Source organism: Marmota monax, unplaced genomic scaffold, assembly GCF_021218885.2.
Source record: "Marmota monax isolate L192 unplaced genomic scaffold, Marmota_monax_Labrador192_F-V1.1 WCK01_AAM20220418_F8-fsc00040, whole genome shotgun sequence".
NCBI lineage: Eukaryota > Metazoa > Chordata > Mammalia > Rodentia > Sciuridae > Marmota > Marmota monax.
In genome coordinates, this window is record NW_026692782.1 from 7,813,450 (window position 1) to 7,828,021 (window position 14,572).

A 14,572-nucleotide genomic window follows, 5' to 3' on the forward strand; every position below is an offset into this window, starting at 1 on the left:
TATTGGAGCTGTGTTAAATGCACAGATTGTAAAATGACAATTGAATAAATAAGTACCTTATGTAACTGATAAAAAAATACATCATATATAATGTCAAAGATCCAAGTCAAATATTTAAAGCAAACTTGATGTTCATTTTGTGCCACCATACTGACATCTGTGCATTGATTTTAGTGGCATTAATTCCTGAGACCCTTACTTATTATCTAGTTTAAAGCAATGAGAAAGAACATCCAGTCACAGTACTTTATAATATTTTAGTGCATTTGAATAACTATATTGCTTGAAGTCATGAAATTAATAAGATTAAAAAGGTAAGATTTAAAAGTGAGGTTTAAGAAATTATAATCATATTCATTATATGTACTTTTCTTGGTTTTTATAGAATGTGAAACATTTCCACCAGGAGTAATTAAGTTTCAGCTCCGTTTACTCCTTCCACATACACCTCTGATTATTCTGTCCTTCTGAATTTTCAGTGTTTCTTCTCATCCTCCCCAAATTAGTCTTTCTTTCACTTTCCGTGCTTTGAGAATCCCTGTTGAAATAAGTCTGGGCCACTTAATAATTGTTGAAATAAGTCTGGGCTACTTACAGTCAGAATGAGGAGAGAAGGATTTATATCAATAGCTCTGGCATCAGATCTGTAAAATCCCGGAAAAGGGAACACTTCATATCTTTGCATCTGTAGCTGCTTGAGTGACTTCTGATTTGTAATTGATGTTGAACAAACATTTCCTGAACAGAGTTTATGCAAACTTCAGGTATCACAAAAGTAAAACCATGTTTATCTGCACACCACAATCTTGGTTTCTCTTCTTAATTCCCTAATTCTAATACTTAAATGGGTCCAAATTTTGTGGTTTTCTTATGACATTCTCATATCATCTGAAATAAGGTAAAGGACACATAAATGGTCTTTTGTTTTTTGCTATTTTTATGTATTGCAAAATTGCCAGTTGCACTCATCTTCTTTATTTTCCATACTATTAATGTTATGTAAACACTGTTAACAGCATATTTTTGATAAGTACTTTTTAAATTTGTTTATTAAAATTCTTTTTTCAGGGATAGGGGATCAGATGCATCATGGAAGAATGATCAGGAACCACCACCAGATGTAAGTATTAAGCTTCTTTCTGAATGTTTTATAAAGTAGGCATGACTTAAGTCTAATACAGTTTTGAAAAATAATCCCCTCATTTACCTTGTGTTTCCTGTTGTATTAACTTTGTTGGTAACTCGTAAAGGCATTATTTTATCTTATTTTTAAACTTTTTATTTTTAGTAAATTTTTAATTGTTTTAGTAAATTCTTCAAATGGAACATGAAAACATTATTGTGAAGCTTTTCATAATATGCACCCTTCATATAAAATCATTAGAGACTTACCTACCTCCCCATTTTTTATAGCATAATTACCTTTCTGAAACAAGATCTCCTTGATTTATATTTTTATATCTATTCCAACAAGGCATGGAACGATGGGTTGATAATCTAGTCTGTTTAGAGATGTGAAATTAATTTGGGGGTAATATGTAAATGAATTAATTATTTAGTAGAATTATTTGGTTTAACTCTCCATGGAGATGTTAAAGCAGATTCTCTTGTACTTAGTTCTGAAAAATTTTTTTCAGTATTATTGATTTTTGGTATTTGCAGATTCAGCTAATCATTTTAGATATTCTCAAGCAATGCCAAGCTCATGGTGTGTATTAACTTCTAATTTTGTTGAGGTAGTTTTATACCCACATAGAGAATTTTATACAGGTATGAGTCACTTGACCAGGGAGGGATCTTAGCTTATTATCCACATTGAAATGAGATTATGTTTTCTAGTTAACATGTACACATGTAATGCTCTGTACACTCACTTAACATTCTCTGGTAGGTTTAGAGCATTTTATTTCTCAAATTCTGTTTCAGAAGTGTTTTGGAGATTGAATCAGATCTTGAAATATATCTCCTGTGAAATTCAGATATTCTAATACATGCCTATTATTTCCAGACTAAACATGGAAGTTACTAATTGTGATAATGTAAAGTGTTTATGAAATTGGTTTCATAAAAGATTAATGACAAAATGAAATCCCACGTGCTTCATGATGTTTATTTTTTCCAGGTGGCAGACTGGATCATGAACTGTGTTGGGATTGGATTTTGTAATATTTGTTGATGACATTTTGTAGTTCCGAATTATTGCCTGATATTGATGGTTGATTAGAATTTGTGAGGCCTAAAATAAATTATGTGCCCTGAAAATAGGAAGCTTTAACATATAAAAGAAAATTTGAGAAATAATGTACTATGAAAATGTTGGAGATGCATTAAGGTCCTAAAAATCACTCAGGAATACATCTTATTTTATATCCATTTCTAACATAAACATATGAAATTTATAACTGAATAAATGTTTAATGAATGCAAATTTGAAAACAAGGAAAAGTAAATCTTAGCAAAATTTTGCCAACGTAATCTCTCTAAAATAAACTATTTCAAATTAAAATTCTTTATTTCTTCCCTCTTGCTTTGAGATGATGCATGGGTATTTAAAATGGCACAATAATATTCTTATTAACTTCTCCAACCTTGTCTCTTTGATTTTGCTGTATAAGAAGCTTTCACTTTGCTTTACAGAATCCTTTTGACTTTTTTTTTGCACACCATATACTTCAGTGCCTCTGCACATATCATTCCCACTTCCAGAAGATTTCCTTTCCCTTATTTTCACAGCTAACTCATGAGATGTTTATCTTGGGTTATTTTTACCAAGAAGGCTTTCTTCCTTTTTTTCCTCTTTATCCAACCCCATAATACTTACTCATTGTATTGCTGGTTTATTTGTTTTCTCATTTGACTAAATAGTTTCAAAGAAATAAACGTCTTCCATCTGATCTCAGTACTTTCTGGTGTCTGGTGGTTGCCAGATTCAACCTGAGTTTAAAAATCTTAATACATTAAGATCAGTAATAAAAAAAAAAAGTATCTTATATTTGAAGGTACTAAAATTTAGTTGATGTGTTTGAAAATGATAATGGTAGGTATATGGTCTTAGTGGTTCATGGAGGATTTTATCTGGAAAATATATTATTTCAGCAAGAGCATACTGAAAATGCCATACAGAGACATTTACATATATTATATTTCTTCCTTTTAAGTGTGCACATACGCCTACATGTGAAAGGTAATATGTTTTCTAGTGGTAGTAGAAAAACAATATATCTGAACTAAAGATATCATGACATAAATCTTGATTTTCTGACAGGTGTAGAATGGTGAATTCCAATTCCCCGTAAAATGTGAATTTTACACTAGTAATTTGAAATAATTTCCTCTTAGAATTTAGATCCTGTAGTTCTGTGTCTGGTTTTGAAAGCCAGGGAAGGGAAAGAACACAGTGCTGCTTCTGGTGGGAGTGGATCTACATAACGTCCCTATGATTCTTTATGCCCTTACTTTGTCTTATTTTATATTTATTGGCTTTACTGAAACCTGTTAAGAGTGTAGAATGAGACTGGCATATAATGGTTATAGTAATGTTTTTAAATAAATGAGTCACAAAGCAATGTCTTATTTTTATATTGGATCTGATGGTGTGTGAAATTTGCTTAGTCTTAACTAATCAATCATTATTTTGGCATCCTTTGGCAACTGGCATTATGATCAATCTTAAGTGTAAGCTGGAGGTCAGACTTCTGGCCAGGCAGTGCCCATACCTGATGATGTAAAGTTACCTACCCAAAACTTTCTAGGAATTAATAAACCTTGATTGATGGTTTAACAGCTTGATTAATGGCCTGCATTAATGAAGTCTTTAGGCAATTGTCAAAAACAAAGAAACTTGATATTTTAAGATTTCTAGTTAGTTGAGATATTACTGGAAAATATTAAGTACTGAAAGGAGAAACTTGTCAAGGTCAGTTGGTAAATAATAGGTCTTGCAGGTTTGTTCTAAGTCTCTAAGTATGAATTGACAAATCTGTGTGATGTAAATCTACTTTCATCTGCAAGGCCTTAGACTTCAGTGATGATGAAAAAGAAAAAGAAGCCAAACAGAGAAAAAAATCTCAGATTCAAGGCCGGAAAAAACTCAAATCTGAATTTAATGAGCCAGGTGAGTGAATATAATATGTAGTCTTTATTTACATTCATTTAGATCTATATAGGTTTATCAGTAATAAAGCTGAAAGACATTTCTATGTTCTGTGTTACTTTCTGGCATCCAGGAACTATTGGAGAAATCGTGCAACATGGGATATGGGTGGGTGAGAGTCACAAGAGAATAGTTAGTGATAGCTTTTTAAAATTAAACTTTTTGTGATATAAGAAATAATAGGAGACATGCTGCATACCTTTTACCCAGTTTCCTCCAGTTGTGACATCTTGTAAAATTTGGTAGTACAATATCACAGCCAGGATTTTTGACATTCATGCAGTCAACATACATAACATTTCCATCACCAGCAAGCTCCCTAGGTTTCCTTTTTATAGTCATATCCATTTCCTGCTATCTTGCTTCCTCAGCTCATACCACTTATCTGTTATTCATTTCTCTAAAATACAGTGTCATGTGAAGAATGTTATATAAATGGAGCTATATAGCATGTTAAAATTAGGGATTTGATTTTGCCAGTGACTGTAATTTTCTTGGCATCCACCCAGGTTGTTATATTTATTATTATAGATACACTTAATAGATTTTTCCTTTTCATTGAAGAGTACTATTCCATGTTGGGACTACACCACAGGTTGTTTAAACATTCATCTATTAGAGGATATCTGAGTTGTTTGCATTTTTTGTTCATTTGGACAAAGCTGCTATAAATATTTGTATATAGATTTTTGTGTGAAAATAAATTTCCATTCTTCTGGGTCATATACACAAAAATGTAATTGCTAAGTTATATGATAGTTGCATTACATGCTTAGTTTCATAAACTGTCATGCCCTTTTTTTTTTTGTTTGGTGGTACTATTTTATATTGTCATCAGTAGTAACACTGGTGACTCAGCTTCTCTGCATTCTCACCAACATTTAGTGTTGTCATTTTTAATTTTAGGTGTAAGTGATCTTTAATTGTGGTTTTAATTTGCACTTTCCTAATGGCTAATAACATTGACCATCTTTTCATGTGGTCATTTTTAACTATTTACCCTCTTTGGTGGTAATGTTAATTCATGTTTTTCTCTATTTTCTAATTGTATTTCTGTTATTTTCCTTTTGAATTATTTGAAGTTTTTAAAAATAAATTTTTGTATTTGAGTCCTTGGGCAAATATGTACTTTATATATATATTTTTTCAGTTTGTAGCTTGTCATTTCATCCTCTTAAAAGGGTCTTTTACAGAACAAAAGTTTTTAGTTTTATGAAAGCCAAATTTATCAGCTTTCATTTTATGAAGTCTAATAACTTCCTGCCTAATCATAGTAAAGATTTTTTTCTTTTTTTCTCTAAAGTTTTGTAGTCTTCTGCTTCACATTTTATATTCATGATCCATTTTGAGTTAAATTTTGAATAGGATAAGTGATTTGATTGATGTTGATTCTTTTGCTTATAGATGTCAAATTGTTTCTTCACTATTTGTTGAAAAGCTATGATTACTCCAGTGAATTCCTTTTGAGGTTCATCAGAAATTATTTGGCTATATTGTGTTGATCTGTTTCTGGCTTCTCTGTTCTGTTCCATTGTTATGTATCTATACCACAGTCTTTATTATTGTACTTAATACTAAGTCTTGAAATTGGCAAAGTGACACCTCCTACTTTCTTTCTCTTTTTTAAAATAATTTTTAGCTATTCTAGGTCATTTGCCTATCCTTACAAATTTTAAAATAATCTTCTCTGTATATACAAAAAATCTTGCTGGAATTGTGATAGCAATTGCAGTAAAGGTATTGATTAATTTTGAAAGAATTGTCATCCAAGCTCCGCTGACATTCCATGAACATGGTACACAGTTTTGTTTATTTAGATGGTGTTTGATTTCTTTTCATTAGAATTTTGTAGTTTTCAGAACACAACCCTAATACGTTTTTCCAGTTGATTTTCTTGAGTATTTCCCACTTTTCTATCTTCAAGTTCTCTGACATTTCCTTGTTTCCTGTATTCTGTTTTTGAACTCATCCATCAATTTTTTAAGACTTTCTTTTTTTTACATATCAGTATTAGGTTCATTATAAAATTGATTTGTGAATAAAGACACATTCATGTGCAAGTTTTTTTTGTTGTTTGTGTGTGGATGGATATGTTTTCAACTAATTTGAGTAAATACCAAGAAACAAGATTGCTGTACCATATGTCAAAAGTAAGCTTAGTTAGGAGAAAAACTTACAAACTGTCTTCCATAGTGACTGTACCATTTTGCTTTCCTGTCAGCAGTGGATAGGAGTTCCTGTTACTCCATAACCTTGCCAACATTTGATGTTCTCAGTGCTGTGGATTTTGACAATTCTAATAAGTGTGTAGTGGTATCTCATTGTTTTAATTTGCACTTCTCTGTTGATGTATAACAGCGTCTTTTCATATGTTTATTTGCCAACTATATGTCTTCTTTGGTTAGGTGTCTGGTGTCTGTTAAGGTCTTTTGCCTATTTTTTAATCAGATTCTTATTGTTGAGTTGTAAGAATTCTTTGTCTATTTTTAATAATAGTTTTCTTAAAATCATCTGTGTCTATAAGTTGTTTTTTTAACATCATTTTCTTGATATTGTCTTTCAGAGAGCAGAAAAATTTAATTGTAATGAAATTCAGCTTATCAGTGATTTTTTACATTTAGGTCTGTGATACATGTTGAATTAAATCTTATGAAGGGTTAAGGTTTCTGTCTTTTCTTTCTTTCACAGATTCTATTTCATTCACAGATGTCTAGTTGTTTCAACACCATTTGTTGAAAATCGCCTTTGTGCCATTAAAGTACCTTTTGTCAAATATTAGCTGAGTATGTAAATTTATATACTTTAAATATTTGTATAGGTCTATTTCTGGGCTCTCTCTTTTGTCTCATTGATCTGTTTGTTCTTTCTCCAAAGCACATTGTTGTGTCTATTGTAGTTTCATAGTAACTCTTGAAGTTGGGTAGTGTTAATCCTATAGTATTGTTCTTCTCCTTCAATGTTGTTCACTTTTATTTATTTTGATTATTATAATGTTCATATCTAAAATTTCTATTCTATTTTTTATCTGAGATTTTCTTATTTTCATTTTTTAAAGGTGTGCATAACATTTCTTGCTGAAGCATTTCTGTGAAGGCATTATCTTTCTTAATTCTAATATCTTTGTTTTGCTCTGGCTGGTTTTTCCTTTTTTCTTGAGTTTGAAATTTTCCTTTTTTTTATGGTGAGTTAATAATGTTTTATTAAAGCTTGGGTATACTGGGTATTTATGAGACTTGGATCTTATGTAAATCGTATGATTTAGCTCACATTTGTCTGTTTTTCAGATACTGTTCTAGTAGGGAAAGGAAGTAGAGCAGAGCCTAGGTTTTCCTCTTAGCCTTTGTTGACACTCAAGTAGAAAGGGGTGCCTCATTACTGTAAGACAGGGGTGAAGTTCTGACACCCCACTAGATCTTCTCCAGTGCCTGGTAGGAGTAGGAGTTATGTTGTCACTGACATCAGTAAAGGATAACCTTTTCCCACTGGGCTGAGTGAATGTCCTGACTCTGCTGAGTCTTCTCCTACACCACCTCATTGCACAAAGGGAAGAACACAGTGCTGCTGCTGGTGGAGGTGGAAGTTTTGGCTCTGTGTGCTCTCCACCATCACTCTGAGGAGGTTTTGTTACTAGGGCCATGCTCACTCTGACCCTGACACTGTCCTGGCAGGATGATTGGGTGTTTCATTACAGGTGGTCAAGGTAGAAGTCTGGGCTGTCTGCTCACCTTTGAGAGTGTAAGTGGGATGGTGCTGTGGATGTTTCTGTGGTGTTTGGCTGGAGTCACTGTCTTCAGTGTTTTCTATCTTGCTTTGTTGCAATCCTTGGGCTTTAAGTTTTACTTTTTCAATTTATTTAAAATTGACAACTTCAAATTTAACATTGTTTTAACTGCCATATTTTGGTAATTTAAAAAAAGGCATTATTAAAATTTCGAACAGTGCTTTTTGGTATTTTAATTTTGGTTTTATGTATATATTTTTTTTCCCCACTCAAAGGTGAAGATTTTGCTGAAGTTCATCAGAATTGGAATGCTTATAGTCCTTCTTCAGAACATTCAAAAGGATATCGCAACAGGGAATTCACACGAGGATTTTCTAGGGGTAGATACCCTCGATCTTGCCACAGCAGGCCTCCAGCTCAGCAGTTTTATAATTCAGAACATATGGTATCTCAAGAAACTTTGGGATTTCCACCTCAAAGACAAGATAATCCTATTATGCCACAATACCCCTTTCCTCCGCCTGTGTTTGACATGCATAACTTTCCACTTCCTCCACCACCTCCATCTATAAACATGGGTTGGGCTGCACCTAACATGGCACCTCATCCAATGCTTAACTTACCATACTCCTTGCCCCCGCCTCCCCCTCCTCCACCACTACCTCCTCCACCCACTCCTGGAGATAGTAATTCTTCTCATTTTGGATCTTACTATTAGGTGCATGTATGCATTTCCAGCGAAATGTAAACTTCTCATATGCTAAGGATTTTTTTTTAAGGAAAAGAAAGTGATTATGGAACTAGATTTTTAAAAACACTGTAAAAATACTAAATGTTTCAGTTGTAAGTTGATATATATATTTGTAACTTGTGAAATTGTATTCATTTGAAAATTTCAGCTTAAATATTTGGGGTGAAATCCAATTATGTAATATTTAATTAAAACTTTGAATCATGCTTTCCCCCACCTAATAGACTATATATATATATATATATATATATATATATATATATAGTCTTCGATATGGAACAGATTCCATCATGAATTAAAATATACTGAACATTCAGTTGCCTTTTTTGGTGTAATCTGAAAATAAGATGTTGAAGTCCTATTGAGAGTCTTTAAAAATAAACTATTTTTATAAACTTATACTTTTGGAATTGATTTTGATTTTAAATGCAGTTTAGCAGTAATTGTTTACATAAATAATTTTTTAAAAGCAATTGAGTATATAGAGGAGGAAAATCATCCTGGCAGAAGCTCTGACTATAACTAAAGTTAATATTTATTAATTATGTATAGGTAAGCTTTCATTATACATGCAGATTTCTATTTAGAAGCATTTACTATTTAACCACTTTCACATTAAGACGTATTTAGGAATTATGTCTTCCATGTTTTCCCAGATTTTCACATACCTGGCACAGATTAGGTGCTTGATAAATATTTATTGAATGACTGAAGGAGTTGAGAGTTTTTAATTAAATAAGTGTGGCTGTTACTTTACATCAAGTGTATATGTATGGGAAATGATGGAATTTTAGAGCTAAATTAGTCTAAACTATTTCTCATTTAATAAATGAGCTTTACTAAGGGTTTCAAAAGGCTCAGTAATTTAAGGTCATTTAGCTACTGAGATAGCAAGAAGTTGAACCTAGGTTTTTTCCCTCAGGCTAGCACTTTCATTAAATTGATACTTCACAGTATTTTCATTCCTTAACATACTTAGAAAATATGTGTATATATTTGTGTGGCACATGGGAGTGATCTGAAAGCCACTTATCCCACCTCTCACTCTGCAGGATTTTTTAGTACACAAGTTGAGAAGTGCCACCTTGGTATACTTGGACTTGATCCTATTTGTATTTTCCTCATTTTTCCTTCTTAAAATGTTTTTGCAGCTTCTCTTTAGAAGTTCGCTTTTTAATTTATGACCTTGCCTTTTTCTGGTTGGTAGATAATGTCTGGTTATAGAAATAAATGAGATTAACCCATGTTTTCATTTAGTTTGGTACCTTTAGCCACTTAGGCCCAATATGCCTTTCTTCCTGTAGTTGATTCAGGGCTTTTGCAACTTTGAGGTGCCTAGAAATACCTGAATAGTTTGTTAAAGATAACATTCTTATACTTTATCTCCTGAATTTGTTGTTAGTCTGCAAATATTTCAGGATAAATTAAATTTCTTCAACTTCGTGCCCATTCATTCTGGAACTTCATTGAGTTCTGTTTGGCTAGTAGTAGAGATGTGGGGTTTATGGCAGCAAAAAAAAAAAAGAAGTTAAACCACAGTGGGTGGGGGGATTTGTATCCTTGGTCCTCTTTTGTCAACTACATTTGTCTTTGGAGTTTAAAAAGAGGAATCCAACTACTATGATTTTATTGTTTTCCTCCCAAAATGCATGTGTTTAAGCTTAATGCCCATCGTAGCAGTGTTAAGAGATGAGACCTTTGGGGATGCGATTGTATCATGAAGGCTTCATTCATTAGTGGAATAGTGCCTTACAAAAGGCTGGAGGATTGAGGGCTGCCTTAGTTCTCTTGTGCTCTTCCATTTCTCCCACTGTGTGAGGACCCCATGTTCTTCCCTGGCAAGGATGGGGCAACGAGACACCACCTTGGAAGCAGAGCAGGCCTCACCAGACACCAAAGAGGCTGATATCTTCATGTTGGCCTCCCTGCCTCCAGAACTGAAAACTGAATTTCTATTGCTTATAAACTACCCAGAGTTTGGATTTTGTTAGAGCAGCATGAAGACTCCAATTGTAAAATGGCTGCCTAAGCTAATTTTTTTTTTTTTTAATTAAGAAGAATAACTATTTCTTCCCTTCCTTTCTTTTCTAGAAAAGATGGGCCCATAGTAACTTACTAGAAATAGTAAGGGAGTTTTAGAACTTAGCCACAGGACATATCTTACTTCATTCTGTGCTGCTGTAACCGAATACCCCAGATTGGGTAATTTACAATGAGCTGGAGTGTATTGGCTCACATTTACAGAGCCTGGGAAACATATCAAGGTGCTCACAACTAGCCAGGGTTTTACTGCTACATAAGCATGTGGCAGAAACAAGCTGATCTATAACATCATCAATCTTATTCAGAAAGTGGAGCACACCCTCTTAGGCTAAGAACTCTTAAAAGTCCCACCTCTTAACATTCCCATAATGGCAATTTCAATGTGAGCTTTGGAGGGGACAAACATGTAAACCACAACAGTACATTTTATAAAAGCAATATTTTGTGTGGTTGTGTCAAATTGCCATGTGTCTGTGTAGTGATAACCATAAGTTATCAATACTAAAGGGACATGGGAGTGAGGTGAATCATAAGCCCCAGCAGGTTGTCTGTATGGAAGTCTTGTTTGGGGGCAATGAGGAGTATAGCTCGTTTTCTCATTCTCTCACTTTTCCCATCCACGTTGTGATTTTTACCCTCTACACACACACCTACTTCTTCCTGTCCTACTTTCTGTAGCTTGGTTAGAGCTGGTGAAGACATATATTTTAAAAAACTAATGTCATTTTGGTGAGCAAGAAATGAGTAGAATTCTGAGTTCCAATTCACTGGAATTTTAAGGTATGTAATAATTATAAAGAGGTGATATTAAAATCTTCAGGCACTAAAAATGTTAGCATGTTTAAGGAGGATTTCTTAAAATGGCAATGATACTGTTGAGGGAGCATCTCAGACATAATGTCATTTTTATTTATTTCCTTTCAATAATAATGGCTGGAATTTCTATTTGATTTTATCAATTTATAAATTTAAGACAAATTTTAAGACTAATTTTAATGTCTTTAGTTCTTTTACACAATTTCCCTTTATTGGCTTCTGTTACAGAAATGGCAGTCCCTCTCAACTGGATGCTTCAAGTCAGGGAATATGAGCAAAAGAGAAAAAAATCCTTAAAAAGCATGTCTACTTTTCACTCTTTCCTAATCTGTTAATCTAATGCACCTAAGGAAGGCTTGAGAAGATTGTTTACTTAGGACACTATCCTTATGTACTCAGGGTTTTTAGAATTTTTCAAAAATCTGTAGTCATATGCTTCCATAAGTATAGGGAAAGTAAGTTCATATAGTATTACAGACTTTAAATAAGAGGCAAAAAGATAAATTAATATTTTATAGAATTATTTATGTGTTCATACAATGTGTTTATAAAAGATTTATTTTGACATTGCATATTTGTCAGTGTTGATAAGCTGTGAGGTCTAAATATGAAAAATAATTTGGTAGAATGCAAGCTGGGAAATTTAAAAGTAGTTATTTGTGAGAATTCTTGTCAGATAATGCTGCGTTATTCATAATTTTACATATTCAGTGTAAAAAAAAAACCTACACATTTGTGTTCTTCAGATAAATTGCAAATATTCTACTGTCTGTTTTCACTCTTCACCTAGTCTGATCTGGAATGTATATGGATGCAAATTAGGATATGAAAAATACATCATGAATGTCAAAAATATCTTATGGATATGGATTATATGAATTATGTTCTAGAAAAAAACAAAACATTTTCTGTACTGTAGTTGAAATTAAAGTTGAAAACATTTTCATAATGTTATCTATTGGACCAAAGTACTTGTTTTGAGCTACTACCAGCAACGACATCTTATTTTTGATCTTGTGCACTAGGTACCTAAATTGTTATTACTGGGTTAGACATGTACAATTACTTAGTATCCTGGAAATGAGGTATAAATTTGTTTATCAAATGGTAAAACACTTAATAAAAATCGACAATGAAGAAAAATGTTGAATGCTCTGGATATTCTGCGAAATTATATGTATACCATTATATGTATGATATCTATCTGTATGTACACACATTTGAAGTCTAGTATAAAAAAGCCTGGTTGTTGTGCATATTTTACTTGTTGACTACATTTCATTTCTGCTTATATTAGATTGATGAAATGGGAATAAACTTTGCATTATAGTACTTTGTAGTTAATCAAATTACTCTGTCCTTCAAACAGAACAAGTTGATTTTGTTCATGTGGTAAAAGCTTTCTATATTGAGGCTAGATGGGCTAAATATTGTTTCTAACAGAGGATGTTAGTCAAATAATAATAAAATAGAACAAATACAAACAAATCCTATCAGCATAGAATCCTTACTATGTGATAAATAGACGATGGTGTTCTGTAGTATTCCAGTGATAAGATGGTCTAAAATGGTCTCGGTACCAGTAGCCTATTGTACCTCTTTAACACCCTTTGTCATGTGCTCCCATGACGTACAAGAGTGCTGGGGATCATTTGTTCTCTCCCCTCCCATGACTCTTGCAAATTATTTGTTTGATTATGTGTCATGCAGTGTTTTATCTCAGACATGATTTGGTACTGTCAGACATAATTATGGAAGCTGTTGTAGTGTCTGATTCATTCAAAGTAAACGATTAATTTTCTTCAACAGTTTGGTTTTTTGACTGTAATTGCTGCTATATTTGTTGCCAACAATATAAGTTCAGATCTGTTCATCCGATTATGGGCAGAAAAGTGTTTAAGGGGAGAAGAAAATAGTTTTAGGCATTACTTTAATTAATACTTTTGAATATTGTTTTTTTGAATTAAGGACTATTTTATATGGCTTAATCTAATGTGTAGACTATGATATATTACTTTCCAAATGGAATATCTTCCTGTACCATAATTCCACAGCTCACACTTGGGGAAATGCTTTCATAGAGGGGAGCAGGCTGAAATTCATGGTAGCATACATATCTCAGACATACCTCATCTTGCTGAGAAGACGATTATTGGCTCACGGGCCCAGAAGAAATACTCAGTCTTTTGTTTTAGATTGGGAAACCTGTGTCCTTTAGTGTGACGTCTGTGGTTCCATGCCTGAAGTTTTTGGTTCCCGAATCTGTGAGATACACATTTTTTTCTGGCAGAGAGGGTCTGGCTTTCATTTTGTCTCCAGTAATATCAGAAGGGAGAGAAAGAAAAGGGCTGAAACGCACAGAGGGTCCCTCTCAAGGTTTCCCCCTTTTGGAGCAGGGGTACCATATATAAATATTCCCAATTTGATGATACACATCTTTTTTCTTAATGATTATTATGGACACACAAGAATATGTCTACAAACCACAGTTTGGGAAACATGAAGTTGTTAAACCAAAATTTCATTCTATAAATACGTCTTTTCAATTTCTTGTAGAATTTTCATAACTGTAAGAACCTATGTGTGAACGCCTTCAAAGAACTTGGCCTAAACAATGTTAGGTTTCCAATAGCTTTGTAGGAAAAACTTCCAAATGATGGTAGCCATAAGTAGGATAAATAATTAGTGGTCTTAGACATCTAGACAATCTCTAGCATACCTTTTCTGCCCGAAAGGAAATTTAAGGTTCAGACCGTAGAAGAGAAATTCTTACACTAAAAGAAAGAGGCACTAACTTCAGCTTAATAAATTGAATTGTTTCCATTTTCCAGAACTTATTCTAGCCATATTGTGACAAAAATGAAATTTCAACAAGTTCACAAAATCTAAGGACATTCTGCAGATACTAAAAAGAAAAAAGGTAGTGAAATGCAGAAAATAATTCAGAAAAGGTTTTAGAAGAGAAATGTAGGCAAGACCAGAATGCCATCAGGCCCTTCAGCCTAACTGGCTAGCCCTGTTCTCCCTTTCCTGTCCTTGGGTACAGCCCTGGCAGATACAACTCCCACAGTTGCATAAATTATGTTTG

The 14,572-nt window shown here is 33.2% G+C and overlaps 1 protein-coding gene across 1 annotated transcript in view; it reads left to right on the forward strand.

Moving 5' to 3' along the window:
• Naf1 (nuclear assembly factor 1 ribonucleoprotein) overlaps positions 1-12,816 on the forward strand; it is a 38,396-nt gene extending 25,580 nt beyond the window's left edge. The window contains exons 6-8 of the mRNA XM_046447827.2: positions 1,069-1,120; positions 4,012-4,114; positions 8,150-12,816. Of these exons, the coding sequence (XP_046303783.1) occupies positions 1,069-1,120; positions 4,012-4,114; positions 8,150-8,592 (598 nt within the window). The 3' untranslated portion in view covers positions 8,593-12,816. The remainder of the gene's footprint in view (positions 1-1,068; positions 1,121-4,011; positions 4,115-8,149) is intronic.
• Positions 12,817-14,572: the final 1,756 nt, after the last annotated feature.